An 18,697-nucleotide genomic window follows, 5' to 3' on the forward strand; every position below is an offset into this window, starting at 1 on the left:
GAAATCAATGAAGGTCCTATAAAATCCATTGTTGGAGAGTCTATCTCCATTGTCGTAATAGGAAAATAAGGGTACCTTGAATCTGTCTTCGACTCCATTCACACTACTGCGACTTGTCAGGCGACTGGTCAGCCTGACAAGTCGCGGTCCATTGTGTGCTACGGGAACGGTCGCTCCGACTTAGAAAAAGGTTCCTGTACTTCCTGTACTACTTCGGCGCGACATCGGAGCGACTTGCATAGACATTCATTATATGAAGTCCGTGCAAGTCGCGCTGAAGTCGCGGTGCACGCGACTTCACAGGTCGCCCCCCGAAGTTGTGTCGCATAAGGCTGCATTCACATGTCAGCGTATGGATCGCAGGCAGAATCGCTGCGATTCCGCCCGCGATCCGGAAATCATTGCAAATCGCGGGACGCCTGTGTGTTGCCCGTGATTTGCAATAGCACCCCAAACGCTGAGCGATGTTGCCGCGATTTCCGCCTGCCGAATCGCGGTAACATTGCGCAAAAATAAATCGTGGGACGCATTACGCCCAAAAAAGTACAAGAGCTTCTTTGGAGCGTATTGCGTCCCGCGTTTTTTTTTGCGCGATGTTACCGGCAGGCGGAAATCGCGGCAACATCGCTCAGCGTTTGGGGTGCTATTGCAAATCATGAGCAACGCACAGGCGTCCCGCGATTTGCAATAATCTCCGGATCGCGGGCGGAATCGCGGCGATTCTGCCCGCGATCCATACGCTGACATGTGAATGCAGCCTTAGTGTGAACCGGCACTTCATATCTTGTTTATTTTGTCTTGTATAATGAAATAAAAATTATACTACAAAAAACACAAGTTGACTTATGTAGCAATTTTTTTCAGTGTCTTTTCGCTTCAAAATTAAATTTGTTGTAATTTACCTTTCTTATAGAACATGTAGAAGTTGATGAATTCAAAGACATCCCTGATTTAAACGTGGGTAAGTAAGCATTCTAGTATTGCAAAAATGAAGAAAAAACTGAACTACACAAATGCAATATATACAGAGTTGTTTATCTGTTAAGGGATTTGTATTTCTGTCCATCCCGTCCTAAGATTTACACAGCTCTGCCACACAGCACAGCCCTGTTTGGCAGGGAAAGGGACCTAAACTTTCTCTGCTGCAAGTTTACATTCATGTATAGATCTTCTCCCCACTCAACCCCACCCTGTGCCTGGACAGAAAAAGAAGAAACAGCATTCTAATGAGCTCATCTCTCTGTCACTTTGTTCTGTGCTTCTATGGGTGCATTTACACCTGCAAATGCACCCACAGTGTGATTGGATGCAAGAACCCCAGTGGGGGATTTCTGTGATTAACTGATGGAGGCATTGGGAGGTTGCCAGCTCCCACAGCTTATCGCGGCCAAACTGCTGAGGACATAGGGGAATGCCAGCACTCTTTGATCTATGTGTAGCACTGTCCCCGTAGGGATTGCTGTATGATGACTTGTTGGGCCTCCTCTGATAACCAGCACACAGACACTTAGGGTACAGTTCACACATCCCTCCTTACTCCTGATGGCTTGTCACTCAATAAACAGAACAGGGGTATTGTTTTTTTATGTTTATTTTGGAACTTGGATAAGTGAATGGAATAGTGGGATACTCAAAATGTAACGATTCACAATGGATAAGGACATCTCTCACTTGGCCTCACCAGGTTGCTTGTGGAAGCAGCTGCACTGCTTGAACCATACTGCCACAAGTACAGAAGAGTTAAGTCTCCTTGCCCTTTTCTTCCCAGCAATAGACTTGGTGAACTACATTCTCTTCAGGACACTCACTAGCATCCCGTTTACTGACACCCGTCCACTGATGGTTCTAGCTGCAGGAGTGGCCCCCTCAGGTCAGGCCCCTTGACACAAATCTGTACTCACTATACTGCAAATCAGATCCTCTAGTGTCTCCCCTTTCATTCAGCTTCACAGGTTCAGTTCCTCTCTAGCTCTCTTTAGGCCCTCAGGTCGACTACCTGAGGCCGCATGGCACCTCTACAGAGGAGGAGGCAACCGCCCCTCCCTCTGGAACTCTGCTATCCAGACGAAAGACCCCAAACGCATGAGCTCCTGGCATTTATACAGTATCCCAGCATGCATTCATTTGTCAGGTTTCCTCCCACTGTCCAAAATGCCTCTCTATTGGACCACCGTGAAATACTCTGCAGACAGAATGAGTTGCACCTAAACATATTGAGCAGACCTCACTAACAGATCATGCTCTCTGGTAGGCAGAGAACAATATCGATTTACCTGCAATCCCTCTGGTAAGCAGACGGGATTCAAAACTATACTTTCTCTCTCTAGAACCTACCTAGGAGGGTGCTACATCTGGGAGCCATCTCAGTTCATAGTTACCTCTGGCACTTAAGTCCCAAAACACACAGTCACCAGGGATCACAATTCAGAATCAGTACTTACAAGTCTCAGTCCATTCCAGCTTCCACCAAACACTTCTCAACAAGGGTGAAGTCCCACAGCTAGTTCCTCAGATAGATTGCTTCATGTTCTCAGCGCTGTCACTGCTAAGACTTCAAATTACAGCTACATAGTCCACAGGCTGCCTCAAGGGTTAGCAGCCCCGGAGGCTTTGGAATTCTCCCTGATGAGGAAAGAACCCCCTATCCAGGGCTTCAAACTATTTATCACCTTCCCAGACATCTTCTGGGCACTTACCTGCAGGGATTGGCTCGTACATAATACATTTTCAGGTTGGTCATTTGATTGCCACAGCCCTTTATTGTGGAAACTTCTTACAGGGGTAGGGGAAAGCAGTCAAACTGCCAGCCTGTGAAACTGAACAGACCAAAGCAAACAATCACTGCGCCTATGACTACAAAAGAAGACAAAAACGAAATTTGCCTAGTATCCTATGCTTGGAGGGTGCTACATATTATTTTATACCACCATAACACATTACATACAGTAATCAATGCTATTATGACAACACACATTTATAGCACAATACTAATATTGTACATTCTGAAGCCCATTGTGATCTTAGTGACTGTCCTTTGTGTTTTATTTTGATTTCCAGGTCAGAGACTCTTCCAAGGCGATATCATGCTTTCGGTGAGTATTGATTTTATAGATGGTATAACCTGGAGTCATTGTTAATGGTTGTAAATGGTGGTTACCAGGCTGGACTGCTGAAGGGAAATTATTATGCAGGGAAAACCTTCACAGTTTTGAAATATTACTTTGCTGTGCCAGTAGGGAGACTTTAGTGAAAATCTGTATTTGCCCAATTAGGGCAAAGAAACTGGCTTAGTTTGATGTTTCCCTCCCCAGTGGTATATACTGTAGCAACAGCTCTGGTCTGCTTTTCGTAGTAAAGAAAATACCCTGTACTTTAGAGTATGGAGAAGCATAGGTGTTTGGTGATTGGCCCAGTGCAGTCACATAGAGGCAGAAAACAGTCCTCAGCCCTGCTGGAGGAGGGTAATAGGGGTCCTTAACCCCTTCGTGCTGACCGCCTACCGGCCCTTGAAGAATTCTAAAAGTTGGGAGGTGGAGGCGAAAATTCGGGTCATGTTATCGTTGTGATTGGCTGTCACATTGGTCCCATGATCGGAAAGCTCCTGATCGCAAGCATGCATCAGGGGCCTATCAATCCCCGACAGCTATCATGCTGGAAACATGCAGGGAATATGCTCTCAGCATGGTAAGGTATTTCAACGGGGCCACATATACGTGCCAGTTTAACATCAAGGCCCAACATATGTGTGCAGATGGCATCAAGAAGTTAAAGAGTATCTAAGCCCAACATTTTATATTTCTGATATATGCCTGCTGTACCATGTACTTGTATGAAAAAGTATCCTCTTCTCTTTGTATTGCTTCCTTTGTGGGAAATCCCTGGTGTTCCTGCCAGTTCCTGTACTTTCCTATTACAAACTTACCACACTAAGCAGGAGAGCATACCGTGATCAGTTCATCCACTATGCCTGTTTTCCTCCAATGATCAGATTTGTCCCGACACACCAGATTGAAAAGGAAAGGGGATTTTTAATAACATTCAATTACAACGTGTCTTGTGTCGCAATTGTATACGCTATATTCGTTTTTCTTTATTTGCTATTTTTTTCCCCCACAAATATGTAGTTACCCTTTAAAGTAAATATGTTGTTTTGCACTGCATGGTGAATGCATAGGTTCGCTTTAAGATATAGCACCCTTGGATACAGATGCAAATAACTCCCTTTAAAAGAAGAGGACAAGAGGAAAGAAGAGTTTGTTGTGGTTTGTTGTGCACATGTTAATGTGGAGTATACTGTGCGTTAATGTGCATTGTGTTAATGTAGCCCAAACAACAAGCGTTTTAAATGCAGCGCACCATAGTGCATTTGTTGCATTGCACCATTGGTCTGTTGGAACCTACTTTGCATTGTAAATGAATGACACCACATGACAATTTTTCTTACCCCTCACAGATCTATCCAAATCTAAAAAAATGCTTTTGCAATAATCATACTGTACATGAAAAATCTCTAGCTTGGTTAAGCTAGACTAGTACCAAGTTGTAAAGACAAAGAAAACAGAAACATAATGGCCAACACAGTGGCTAAGTGGTTAACACTTCTGCCTAGCAGCACTGGGGTTGTTAGTTTGAATCCCACCATGGCACTAATTGCTTGGAGTGTCCATGTTCTCCCTGTGCCTGTGTGGTTTTCCTCCAGGGATGCTGGTTTCCTCCCACACTTCAAAGACATGCTGCTAGGTTAATTGGCTCCTGTCTAAATTGGCCCTAGTGTATGAATGTGAGTTAGGGACCTTAGATTGTAAGCTCCTTGAGGGCAGGAACTGATGTGAATGTACAATACATGTGTAAAGCGCTGCATAAATTAACAGCACTATATAAGTACTTGTTAAATAAACAAAAAAGAAAACCACATTGACCTTATCCATTGTCAGTAGAAGCACTTTTGAATTTGAAGTGGCCTAGGCAATAGTGAATAAATTATGTTAACTAAGTTTTCTTTCTTCCAGAATGAGAGGAATGCTCTGCGGAATGAATCCTATCGGTGGAAGTTCCCCATTCCATACATATTGGCCGATAATCTTGGTAATCTGTTAGTTTATCTCTCTTTCTTATCTCTCTTTCTTTCCTATATTGCTAATCTCTTTTTAGGCCTTCTTCACACAAGTGTACAAAAATTTACATCCATACAAAGGCCATGTTTGCCCGCAAGGGATGCAGAGGTCCCCTGTGCATCCCTGAACTAGCAGTCCCATTTATGTCTATTGGGACACAGCCACTGCTCCCAATATGACATCTGTGCAGGTGCATGTCATCTAAGGCCCCTTTCACATGGGCTTTCCGATCAGATCCCCCTGTCCGTCTTTTTCAGGCGGACCTGGTTGGATGCTTCATGTACCCCTATGGAGTGGCGGATGTCAGCAGTGACATGTCCGCTGACACTCGCTGCTCTCCGATCCGATCCTGTCCGTGAAATCCACATGGATGGAAACCCTATTTTCCTTCCGTCTGGAGTATCGGATTTGATGAAAACGGACAAGCGGTCCGTTTTCATCTGATCCCCCATAGAGGAGGGCGGGGCTCTGACAGGTCCGACTGTGCACAGTGAGCAGACACAGACCTGTCATCTGCCTTCTCAGCGGGGATTGGCGGATCGATCCCCGCTGAGCAAAACAGAGTCCGCCGGGTGCAAAGCCCATGTGAAAGGACCCTAACTCACATTGTCTGGATTCCAGGACACTCTCACCCACAGGGATGTCAAATTGGGAGCAGTGGCTGTGTCTATGTAGCCACTGCGCCCCAATAGGCATGAATGGGACTGCCTGCATGCAGGTGCACAGAACACCTTTGCATCCCCTTTGGGCCAATACATCCCTTGCACAGGTGAACGACTGAAAGCTTTAGTAAGCCAGTGTGAATGAGGGCTTATTCTGTCTTTCCTATCTCTCTATTCTCTTAAGAAACATTTAGATCCCAAAGGCAGAATTCCTAAACTATAACCATTGTTAATAAACATAAAAAGCTAATTTTCAGCAATGAAAACAAACTAATAGCAAACTGACTGAAAAAAAAAAAACAGTTATTGCATGTAGCATAAGTGTTATATGTTAAAGTGGAACTGAACTCAAAAAGTGAAGGATGTTTAAAAAAATAATTGTACCTAATCAGTACCCTAAAAATGTAACTTTTGTCTGGAATTGCTTAGAAATGATCACATCTACCTGGGCTTGATTCGTCAAGGGTTTGGCAAGTCCTGTTTGAAATTTTGCAAACTCAAATCCCATTGAAGTCTAAAGGGGGGCATATTCTATTATTAAATGTGTTCATTTGTAATGCTGATAGGCAAATTGCTGTCACAAAAAGGCAGGAGAGGCTGGGTATTGCCATGAGGGATATGTACCAACCATTGGGATTTTTTTTCAAATTTTTAGTGGTGTTAATGGAACAGCACAATTTTCAGTCTCAATAACACTGGAAGCTCATATTTGGCTGTGGAATTACTTTTTTTCTTTTACAACTAGCTTGACTAATGGCCCGTACACACGTACCGATTGTCGGCTGTAAATATTCGACCAACGTCCGATCGGCCGATTGTCGGCTTGTTAGTATGATGCTTCCGACAACCGACTGCGACTTTTCAGCCGAACAAAATCTGGTGTGCATGCTATAAAATTTTTGTAGGCCAACAAAGAACGGCCGATTGTTCGTCAGTCAGTACAGATTTCGGCCGACAAAAAGCAGATGAGCAAGACTGGGCATGCTCAGAGAAGAAAAAACACACAGAAAGTTAACCATCACATGACATCACTTCTGAAGTTGGTTGTTGTTGGCCGACAAAATTCGTGTGCAGTCTTGAGCACTTTTCAACCAACACGACAGCACTGGACAAAAGACGGCCGATCGTTCGGCCGACAATCGGTACAATCGGCTTTAGGGTCCTTTCACACAGGCTTTCTGCCTAGCGGACTCCGTTTTGCTCAGCGGGGATCGATCCGCCGATCTCCGCTGAGCAGGCGGATGACAGCTCCGTCTCCGCTTACTTTGCAGAGACAGACCTGTCAGATCCCCACTCTCCTCTATGGGAGATCGCATGAAAACGGACCGACTGTCTGTTTTCAACTGATCCTATCCGATCCGATCCTCCAATCGGATAAAAAAATAGGGTTTCCATCCATCTGGATTTCACGGACAGGATAGGATCGGATAGCAGCGGCTGTCAGCGAACATGTCTCCGCTGACATCCGCTGCCCCATAGAGGTGCATGGAGCATCCGATCAGGTCTGCCTGAAAAACTGACAGGCGGATCTGATCTGAAAGCCCGTGTAAAAGGGGCCTTAGATACAGCAGCAGTACCCCAATCTGATACATTTCAGTTTGCAAAAAAAAGTTTTTTTCAGGTAGTAGTAGCAGCTGTTTCAATAAATGTTTTTAGGCCAGCTTTGGTCAGCAGATAGAAATGGGACAGGTGTTTGTCCATGTTCTTGCTGATGCAAAACTCTCCTGCAGTTGGTCAAACTCTCATTCAAAAATAGAAGAGTGCAGGTGGTACAAGACTAAAAAAATTGGCCTGCAGCAGGATATTTTTAAAGAGGAAGAATTGTCCAAAATCTACTAGATAAAAGGATACAGGCGGGTGTTTTGCTACAAAAATTCAGAGACACAAATTACAGAGCATGTGTACATTCAACCAGCAGCAGTACATTTTAATTCCAAGTCTAGGCTAAAATCTACCAGAGACAAAGAGCACAGGTTGAGGCTTTACTACCAGAATTAGGATACTGCAGACAGTTTTAATAAGGGATAATAGGTGCAACTGGTAAATACCTAACTTTTATTTTATCTATAGGAATGGGGGGGGGGGGGTGCAGTGAATGTGATTAATAAAATGTGAGGTGGTTTCGGTGCACCCTGTTCTTGCACTTAGTTCTTTTTCTATACAACAATGCAGTTTGCTATGGATGGGACAGTAGCTATAAATAACAACTGACCTCAAATCAATCATTAATAGACCAAAAAGAAAACTTAAAGAAAGAACATCAATAGGAGCAAAAAAAAACATGCAAATAGGGTTTTTCCAAAAGGGGTTGATTTGCCAAAGAGGTAGCAATTCGAATTAAAGTACAATTTCATCACTGACCCCAAGCTTTTACTATACAGTTTGTCATTTTTTCCCTATTCTTTTCCTACAGCAGCTTCTTGTACACTGACAGTATGGCTGCTTTGTACCCCACACACACCTTTTATAGTAATGACAGGGCCATCTTTAATATTGATTGGACCCTGGGCAAATATTTTCTTGGGCCCTCCCAAATCCACTTATCAACTATTTGCAGGCAGTGCTGGCTCAAGTGGCAGCTGCTTTGGGCCCCACAACAATGAATGGGCCCAGGGCAGCCGCCCCTTTTGCCCTGTGTTAAAGACAGCCCTGAGTAATGAGATTGACTTATAAAAAAGCCCTTTGCCCTTGTAAGTCTACCTGTCATAGTTCAAAATTCCAAAATATTTAAAAATTAAATCAGTAAATTAATTGTGACCACAAAGCGCAAATCTGCAGAATTTGCTTCAAACTCATGGTACTGGTGAACCTGAGCTGCCTACAGCCTCATAGCTGTCTATGGGAAGTTTGAGATCTAAGGCTCTGCTGCTTTTGCCTGCTGTAATAAAATCACATTTAAGTGATACTAAAGTCTCAAAATAACAAACATGTTAGCCCCGGTTCACACTTATGCGATGCGGGAAGGCAGCCTGTTCCCGCATCGCAAACGCACCCCCGGAAGTTCACACTGCCATATGCGATACGCTGGGGGTGTCAATGTAATCTTAACGACACCCCCAGTTTGATCGCATATCGCAGTGCGATCTTGCAGTTCGCACAGGATCGGATCGCACAAGTTTGATCCGATCCTGATGAGGCTGCCAAAAAGGGTCCTGTGCGTGTTTGCTGCGGGTGCGGTGCGAATTTAGCCATACAAAGTGTATGGCTAAACTCGCACCGCACAGCCGATCGCATTTAATGAAGGAGCAGTGCGCTCCGACATTACATGCGAACGCCGGAGCCGCACAAATGTGAACCGGCTCTTATACTTACCTGTTCTGTGCAGTGGTTTTGCACAGAGCATGCCCAGATCCTTCCCTTCTCGGATCCCTCTTCGGCACTCCTGGCCCCTCCCTCCTGTTGAGTGCCCCTATAGCAAGCAGCTTGCTATAGGGGCACCCGATCCGAGCCTGCATAGAATGCATTAAGATAAAAAAAAACTTTCTGCCTTTACAATCACTTTAATAAATTGAGATTAAATGTGTATAAAGCAGATGGGGAAAATTACCCCTCATAGGGAAAATATGTATAAGATCCATATCATGTTTGATGTCTATCAATTTGTGATTTTATTCTGTACAAAAATATGTTGGTTGTCAGTATGTAAAATATAGTCATCTGAAAATAATTATATGGTTAGAAAATTGGCATTGAGGATGTGTCTGCTGGAGCATCATAAAACATAGAAACATGGAAGAGTGATGACAGCAAAAAGACCAAGTGGTTCATCGAGTCTGCCCCATTTTTAAAATATTTCTTTTGGTGTTTTTTAAACTTTTTTTGTCTGATTTTAAATCTACGTTTGTCCCAAGCATATTTGAATCCACTTATGCCCCGTACACACGTGCAGATTATCTGAAGACTTTTGTCTGCAGATTTACCTTTTCTATGTAGTGCAAGGGCCTGCCGGATTGCATACAAATTGAAAGTGTTTAGGTTTGACCTCATATTATATGGTTTTGGTAAGTCTACAGACAAAAGTCTTCAGATAATCTGCACGTGTGTACGGGGCATTACTGTTCACAGTTTCATATAATAACTCTACTGGAAGCCTATTTTAAGCATTAACTACACTTTTAGTTAAATAATACTTGAAAACCCCTCTGTACACCCCTCAAACCCTTGATTCATTATTACCTCATTAGGGACTGGAAAAGCTGCTATCATTGGCAGCTGGGAGATCTTGTTTTCCACCAGAACACTGTCTGCATGCAGGGCCGGTGCTAGACTATTTTACGCCCTAGGCAAGACCAGCTACTTGCGCCCCACCCCCCCCAAAAAAAAAGAAAAAAAAGGGAAGGAGGGGTTAAAACTCCTCTATGTCATACCCAGTGACCCTGATCTGATGTTTCCTCCATGTTATGCTCTCATACTTAGTGACCCCCATGTCACACCCGGGGATCCTGATGTCCCACCATGTCACACCCAGGGACCCTGATGTTTTTCCATGTCACACCCTGGTACCCCAATATTCCTCCATGTCATGCTGTGATACCCACTGACCCCAATGTTCCTCCATGTCACACCCAGGGACCCCGTGTTCCTCCATGTCATGCTGTCATACCCAGTGACCCCAATGTTCCTCTATGTCAGACCCTGATGTTCCTCCATGTCACACCTGGGGACCCTAATGTTTCTCTGTGTCACATCTGGGGACCCCATTCCCCCATGGCCCACCCAGGGACCCCAATTCCTCATGGCTCACCTGGTGACTACGATAACCCATGGCACACCTAATTTCCCCCGATTCCCTTTCATACCATGGATGCTCCATGTAACACCCAGGGACCCCGATCCCCTGTTTTGGGCACACTCACTGGGCGGTATGAAGAGAGTGGCCTGCACTCTGCCCTCCTTCACTGTGATCCTGCTGATTCCTTCTCCCAGGACACTCCTCTCCTGGACCACAGTGCTCACCACAGTTCCAACCGGCTCCTGGTGGAGGGAAAACTAGCAGTCAGAGAGCCCCACACTTATTTCATCGCCAACCTCCTCAGACCCTTCCGGTGCATCGTCGCTTCTGCTCCAGTAAAGGTTCCGCCCTCCAGTGCCGAGCTCCGGCTCAGGTTCAGCTCTCCTCAGCTCCCTGCTTAATACCAACCCAGGGAAATGTATGGCTGCCCATTAGTTCAGTGCAGAGAGTCACTTCCTGCCCGGGGTTAAGGCCGCTCAGCTCCAGCCGAAGAGGATCATTCAGGCAGCACGCTGGTGGACTCACTTTCTGCCTCTTGGGGCCCCCCAACAGTGGTGGAAAGCCAGGGCCTGGTAGTTCCGCACTGCCAAAGACACCTGGCATCTTCTACTGCCCCTTCTTCCTCCCCCATGGCTGCCCCTCCCCTCAGATCACAAGGATCATTCATGATGGAGAGAGAATGCCGACTCATGGGTGCGCCCCTAGGTGGCAATGCGCCCTAGGCGGCTGCCTAGTTTGCCTAGTGGAAGCACCGCCCTGTCTGCATGTAAAGATTGCATTCTGATGTGAATTGGACAAGGACTAGGAAGAATTTGCTAACTACCTATCATTTTAAACCCTATTTATTTTACTGTTGCTATTGTCTGATTTGTAATATTTTTTTCATACATATTTTTCTTGCACTTCTTTTTTTTTCACTTAAAGGGTATTTAAGAAACGCTAAGCTGAATCTCTGAATGCTCTAAATAAAACATTTGAGAACCCATGCTTCTTTGGAGAAAGCTACTATATTTAACCTCTGTTTCATTCCTGTCTGTGCGTGGCAGTGAGTGTCACACATATTTTATGCAGATCAGAACTGCTACAGAAAATGCTATGATCATTGCATGTTTCTGTTAAAAGATGTGGCGGTGGCTATTTTGGGTGTGCAAGAGTTAACTGTCCACCCCAGTGACCATCAGTCTCAGTTTGCTGGAGCTTAGATTTTTGTCCCAAGAGCTAGAAACCTCTCAGATTTGGTAGCACTGGCAGGATCTGAGACTGCTGCCATCCCACTGGTGACTAGCCCTTCACTCTCTGCTTGCTTTTTTTTTAGACACAGCTTCCAGAGTTCAGACCCTCTATAATGAACTGAATCTCATGTATGCTTTATTTTTCATTTCAGACCTTAATGCTAAGGGAGCTATTCTGAAGGCTTTTGAGATGTTTCGTCTGAAGTCTTGCGTAGATTTTAAACCCTATGAAGGAGAACACACATTTCTTCATTTCCAGAAATTTGGGGGGTAAGTCGCCAAACCAGTGAAACTTCTGAAATCATACTTTCTTTAATATCTATACAGTTTGGGGATGGCCCCTTTCTGTTTCAATATGACTGCGCACCAGTGCACAAACAAGGTTCATAAAGACATAGATGAGTATGTTTGGGGGGAAGGAATTTGATTGGCCTGCACAGAGTCCTGACCTCAAACCAATAGAACACCTTTGCGATGAATTAGAGTGGAGACTGCGAGCCAGACCTTCTTGTCCACCTCCTTGCCTGACCTCACAAATGCGCTTCTGGAAGAATGGTCAAACATTTCCATAGACACACTCCTAAACCTTGTGAACAGCCTTCCCAGATGAGCTGAAGCTGTTATAGCTGCAAAGGGTGGGCCAACTCAATATTGAACCCTAGGGACTAAGACTGGGATGCCATTAAAGCTCATGTGCGTGTAAAGGCAGGCGTCCCAATATTTTTGGTAATATAGAGTATCTGCAGAGAAATAGTGTTACTAATTACACATAAATATGGTGCAGCGCTATATCAAAATGTGTACAGTGTGACTAAAGGCAGGGGTCCCACTACGTTGGTAATATAATATATACTGTATATTTACACACACAAATGCATACACATGTGTGTTTGAGCTTTGGGATGCACACCCAAATGGAATAGGCTGCGCACACCTATGGCAAGCCTATAAATTATATATTTATTTTTCCTAGATGCTGGTCCTACGTCGGTGACTTCGGAGTTGGTCAGAACCTTTCTATTGGAAGTGGATGTGACCATAAGGCCATTATAGAACATGAGATCCTACATGCACTGGGATTCTACCATGAGCAGTCCAGAACCGATCGAGATGATTACGTAGAGATCTGGTGGGATGAAATCACTGATGGTCAGTTTAAATAATACTATGATAATACTCACAACTACTTTTCTCCCTCACAGGTCTCCTAAACGTTTTATGGTGTAGGTTAAGGAACAGTTAGAAACCCTGGTAGCTTTTTGCTTTTATGTTTTTTTTTTGTCTATTTTTTTCCAGTCAGACAGGACAGGAACTGTAGGGAAAATCTGTCAACAGGATAACAATGGTAAAGCACTTTGGGGTGCATTTATAAAAAAAAAAATGCTGTGTGAATGCTTCAGCCATTGCAAATAATTCCCATAATGTGCCTGGTATATGTACGGTATTTCCTAAGATCATCAACTAATTTTAGTGGCCATAATGCAGGAGTTTCCTGATTGAGGTATTTCAGGAAAATACTACATTATGGTCACCAGATAGAGGTGACACTCATGGGAAATACACATTTTAGACATATTACAAGGATTATTTACATGCTGAGGCATTCACGCAGCAAATATTTTCATAAATGGACCCCTTTTTATTGGTGGGGTAGGAAAATGCTACAACCTTTATTAGGGTTTCTGTTGCTATCTGTGTCCCCATTTTCAAGATTTTCTCTTACTCCATCCCACATAGAACATGTTGATACCAACACAGCAAATGAAATCTCCACAATAAGGATAATGGCTTTCTATTTGCAGTGATGCAAACTGTTTGGTCCTTCTCACAATGTCTATTATAAAAACAATGCTCTCCCTGTGTGGCTGATATCTTAAGTTGTTAAGCAGTTGACTTGAGTAAAGCTAGTAGAATACAGTGCTCCCTTTAGTGGATAACTGCCAATTATCTACATTTAGTACAGTAATAAACATATGAAAGAACAAGCTTGTAAAAAACAAACAGAATGCAATATTTTTTAAAAATATGAGCAAATTGAAGATAAACTATACTTTTACCTTTAACCAAGTGTGTATGTGTAAAATATTTGCCAATTTTGTTACTTTGTTCCTTAGCATATTGCTCCATGTAGAATTGAAGACAATAGGAGAAAACAAAACGGCCAAAAATGATGGTCGTTTGCTTTATTTATGGTTATTAAATAGGAAGAAAGCTGTCTGTTGAGAAAAAATTGCTCCTAACGGAGAGAGATTCATTTGAAATATTTAGGTGGAAGATGAATCGCTTTCCCGATTATTTAGCAGATGTATGTTACCAGTCTGGTCACTCACTGGTCTGCTTATAATTTTAGGGATCCTCATGGGCAGTACCACATGAAAAAGGGTGGACAAAAATAGGGAGGGTAGATTGATATCACCACAAACCAAGATTTCTGTGTGAGCTGCTCAGGCTGTATGGGAATTAAGTTCTTTGCCTACTGGGATGGGAGCTTGTCTATGCTCCAGGCAATGGTAGAGAAAGATAGGGGTCCCGGGAGCCACACATCAAGTCAAAGCCTGCTGTGTGATAGTGAATGGCAATCTCAGACTGGACACCTGCCAGGCCACCTCCCCAACATGTTGGGAATCCCCATGAGTAAGCTCCGGTGGGCGGAGAGAAACACATTGGGAGGCGTGGCCTGGCGGGGGTCCAGGTTGAGATAGACATTCTCTATCACGCAGCGGGCTTTGACTTGATGCATGGCTCCTGGGACACCTATCACTCTCTAGATTGATATCACCACCCATTGCTTCTGGCTCAACCCCTTTGTGCAATTTAATTGGCTCATGCCAATAAACTTGCTAATAAATTTGTAAAATTTGGTTTCTTCTTTCACTGAGAATTTTTCTGTTATTGTTGGCTTTTACAGGAATGGCACACAACTTCAACACATACGATGACAAGTACATCACTGATCTGAACACTCCCTATGACTATGAGTCTGTGATGCATTACGGTCCCTTCTCTTTCAACAAAAACGCCAGTGTCCCGACCATTACTGCCAAAATCCCAGCCTTCAATAACATTATTGGACAACGCCTGGACTTTTCACTGATAGACCTGGAACGTCTCAACCGCATGTACAAATGCCGTATGTAGCAATAATATCAAATAAAAATCTGTATAAATATATTATTTCAGAATGTGTTTTGGAAAAAAATTACCATGAAGAAGTTGAGGGCCTGTGACTAGGGGTTGGAATGGGTTGACATCAAGCTAAATTACTACAAGCCAGTTACCTTTTCTTAATTTTTCCCTTATCTGGATATTTGTAATTTGAAACAAAACAGTAGGTGAAGGTGTCTGCAAAGAGGAGTCAAAGATTCTCTTCTCATTCTCCACTTTTTCTTTTTATGGACTATGAGGCTAAATTATACTTATTCACATATAGCAGAGAACATGCAGTAATGCCTTCTCACTTTACCTTTTTCAGAAATAGTCACGTACATCAAATAGATGTTCCTTGAGCATCAAGATGTCTAAATACAGGCTTAAAGCGGAGTTCCACCTGTTTTTGTGTTTATTAAAAGTCAGCAGCTACAAAAAGTGTAGCTGCTGACTTTTAATAAACACACACTCACCTGTCCCACGATCCAGCGATGCGGCCGGCGGGAGTCTCGGTTCTCTCCCTCTTCTCCCCATGGCGCTGGCATCTCTAGTGTGGGCACCCAGGTATGACAGCTTGTGTTTCACAGCCGGGTGCGCACTGTGCATGCGCAAGTTGCGCTGCGCATCCTGAGTGGACGGGCAATCTTCTGGGACCTGTGACTTGTCCCAGAAGATTGCAGGGAGGGAGGGGGAGAGGATACATTCTGCTCAAGCCTCCTTGGAAGCCCAAGTGGAAGTGGGAGCAGTTGCCTGTCAAATCTAGGTACCCCCCCCCCAAAAAAAAAAAATGAAATGCCAATTGTGGCATGTCAGGGGGTCAGAAGGCCTTAAAAACGGAAGTTCCATTTTTGGGTGGAACTCCGCTTTAACTGAAAATTTCAAATGTTTTTTTATAAATCTTTATTTTAACTTTTTAACAGTACATGCAGGAGGTATCTCAATAGAAAAAAACAAGCCAAGTTTATAAAGATTATGAATAGCGATAGGGTGATCTGCCTGAGTTTTATTCAACAGGGGTTCGGAAAATTTTGAACTTCATTGTTAAAGGGGGGAAGCAAAATTTGCTCCTACATTCTGGCTGTCACGTACTTGGTGAAGGAGCCTGACTTTGAGAAGAAGGCGATCTCTTACACCTCCGGCTCCGTACCCCTGATAAGGTAACAGGAGGTACAATATTCTGGAGTGACTTGAGTGCCTGGCAGTTCTGGTGATGGCGGTTGCAAATGAGAGGTCTTTACGCACTTGGATGCAGGCTGGATCGTGACACAGGGCAGCAGGCGCAGTAGGCTGGAAGACAGTCAGCAGGCACTTGGTGGCTAGCTGGTCACGGGCAGCAAGCACTCGGCAGGCCGGCAGGTGGCAGACAGAAGGTACTTGGCAGGTTGCAGGGATAGGGTTTTCCTCCACGGGCTGGACACAGAGCAGTCAGGCAAGCCAGGTCAGTAACTAGCAGGCACGTCAGGTACAGAGCAGCAGGCAGAAGAATAGTCAGGTTTAGGCTGGAGTTGGCAATGTGTTCAAAGAGCAAGCCAGGGGTTGGCTCAGGCAGAGTTCAAGCGTGGTCAGACGAATAGCAGAACGGCAACAGGAGATCAAGCACAGGGACAGGTAGCAGAACATTGTAGACCATAGGGCAAGGTCCTAATGCAGCAGAGGTGTTTAAATAGCCAACTTGGCGCCAATCTAGTGGCAGGTGTGCATGCCGACATGTAAACACTTTCGCGCATGTGCATTTGCACAAGTGGGCCCCTGGCTAATAGGAATTTGCTGTTCGCGCATATGTATGCGCCTATGCACAATTGGTCTTTGGCAATAGGTTTGGCTAATAGGAATTCTTCGTCTGCGCAAAACTATGCACCTGGGTATATTTTGTCTTTCCTGACACTTTCATTCTGGCCCTTTTTAGGGCTAATATAAACTGTCAAAAAAATATAGGAAGCTGGGTACTGCTATGCGGGACCATACTGTCAGTGGGAATAGGGTCTTTTCATGTGGCTTTGAGGGTAACATAGAAAATACACAAAATAGTTTATTTTTCATGGACAGTCTCACCAACATCATGCACTGGCTGCACAATTTTGGCTGTGGAATTTATTTTTTTCCCTTACAAAAAACACCTCAACCTGCTTAATTTCAGTTTTAAAAGAAAAAGCTTTTTTTTGGGTAGCTTTAGCAGTGACACATGCTTTTTCATCCAGCCAGGGCCAGCCCTACCATGGGTCCTGCTGGGTCCATTGGACCTAGGCAGAGGCAGAACTTTGAGAGGGGCAGCAAATTGAAGCCAAAGATTTTTTTTCCAGCAGTTTTGTGTGTGACAACTGCCCCCCGGGCCTCTCCACTGCTGCCGCCCTGCTGCCCTCAACACGCATACACATAGTTAAGGGAAAGGGTGCTTGCAAACAGTCTAACACCAGCTGTTAGACACCCGAGAACACCTGCGTGTGCTGCCAGGGACAGAGTAACCAAAGGAGACAGAGAGCAATGAAAGATCCCTTCCCCACCGTCTCTGCCAGCAGCCCCTATTTTGCTCTAGCCTGCCCCTATACTACCCTAGCTTGGCCCTACATTACCCTAGCCAATCCCTACACTGCCCTATCCCAGTGGTATATCATCCCCATGGAAGATGGAACATGTTCACTGCACACAGGCCCTGAGGAGTGGGGGCCCACTGTGCTGACACACACTGCACCCATGGATGCCCTAGGGCGCCAAGATGGGGGATCGGTAGCATGGTGGTATGTCATATAATTTTGCATATAGATAAGGTGCTGTTGCATGTAAATCTCACTTTCTAATGAATTAAATTGTAGTTATAATCATCATAATTTAAAATATCCCTTTGGGGAGCGATATCTTTTTATTTTGGGGGGGGGGGGGGAGATGGGGGGCAGCATTTCATTCTTGGACCCAGGCAGCCCAATGTCTTGGGCCAGCCCTGCATCCAGCAATATAAAAGTGGCCAACAGAAGAACATTTAAAGAGAAAGGATTGGCCAAAATGTACAACATATTAGAGAGAAGGGTACAGGCAAATTATTACTCCATGAATTAACAGACAGCAGATGATACAGCAGTGTAAAATTGGCCAGCAGAAAGACAACTTTAAGAGCAAGGCTAGGCCTAAATTCCACAGAGACAAGAGCATTTAGGGGTTATAAATCTTTTTATTGGTAAAATTGATTGCATACATTAGTGATATTTGTTTTGTAAACTGACCATTTTCAGCAGAAAATGATCATGAGATAAAATAGCAGCAAAGGTTAAATAGGTCCTAAGTCATAGTGGGTGAATTCTGATATTGATAATTACATTGTTGCAGGTATTGGAGAAATGTATAATATACACAGCATCAACTTCCAATAATGTGTATCGTTCCCTTGCAGCCGCCCCACTCATTCTCCTGGATCAGTGCTCCTTTGAATTCATCAACATCTGTGGAATGGTCCAGGGTACCACGGACGATGCAGACTGGATCCATGAGCTCAGTGTTCCTGGGGTTTCTGGGGATCATACCTTGGCAGGACGCTGCAGAGGTAAGAATTCCAAGTAAAAAAAAATGCTGACACTACCCTGTATGCCCCACAAGAGCATGATCCTTGTGCAAAGGACATGTGTTATGGTTTAACAGCAGGCATAAATACTGATTCTGCATTGATTGCTGTTGTCAAGGGTCAATTACCTTGTTTGTTCCGGTTAGATAAGCAGGAGAAAAAATGTACTATGATTTTCCCCAAACTAGATCTAAGTTTGTTTACACTCCTGTTACCTGAAAGTGAACTATGAACTTGCCTGTAATACTGAACACAAGATA

At 44.2% G+C, this 18,697-nt stretch overlaps 1 protein-coding gene across 1 annotated transcript in view; it reads left to right on the top strand.

Annotated features, from left to right (window-relative positions):
- Positions 1-914: 914 nt before the first annotated feature.
- The window catches only part of MEP1A (meprin A subunit alpha), a 37,202-nt gene continuing 19,419 nt past the window's right edge, over positions 915-18,697 (top strand). The window contains exons 1-7 of the mRNA XM_082249198.1: positions 915-961; positions 3,058-3,092; positions 5,010-5,085; positions 11,893-12,010; positions 12,714-12,889; positions 14,649-14,870; positions 18,270-18,419. Of these exons, the coding sequence (XP_082105324.1) occupies positions 3,084-3,092; positions 5,010-5,085; positions 11,893-12,010; positions 12,714-12,889; positions 14,649-14,870; positions 18,270-18,419 (751 nt within the window). The 5' untranslated portion in view covers positions 915-961; positions 3,058-3,083. The remainder of the gene's footprint in view (positions 962-3,057; positions 3,093-5,009; positions 5,086-11,892; positions 12,011-12,713; positions 12,890-14,648; positions 14,871-18,269; positions 18,420-18,697) is intronic.

This window comes from Pelophylax lessonae (assembly GCF_965119305.1).
Source record: "Pelophylax lessonae genome assembly, chromosome: 3".
NCBI lineage: Eukaryota > Metazoa > Chordata > Amphibia > Anura > Ranidae > Pelophylax > Pelophylax lessonae.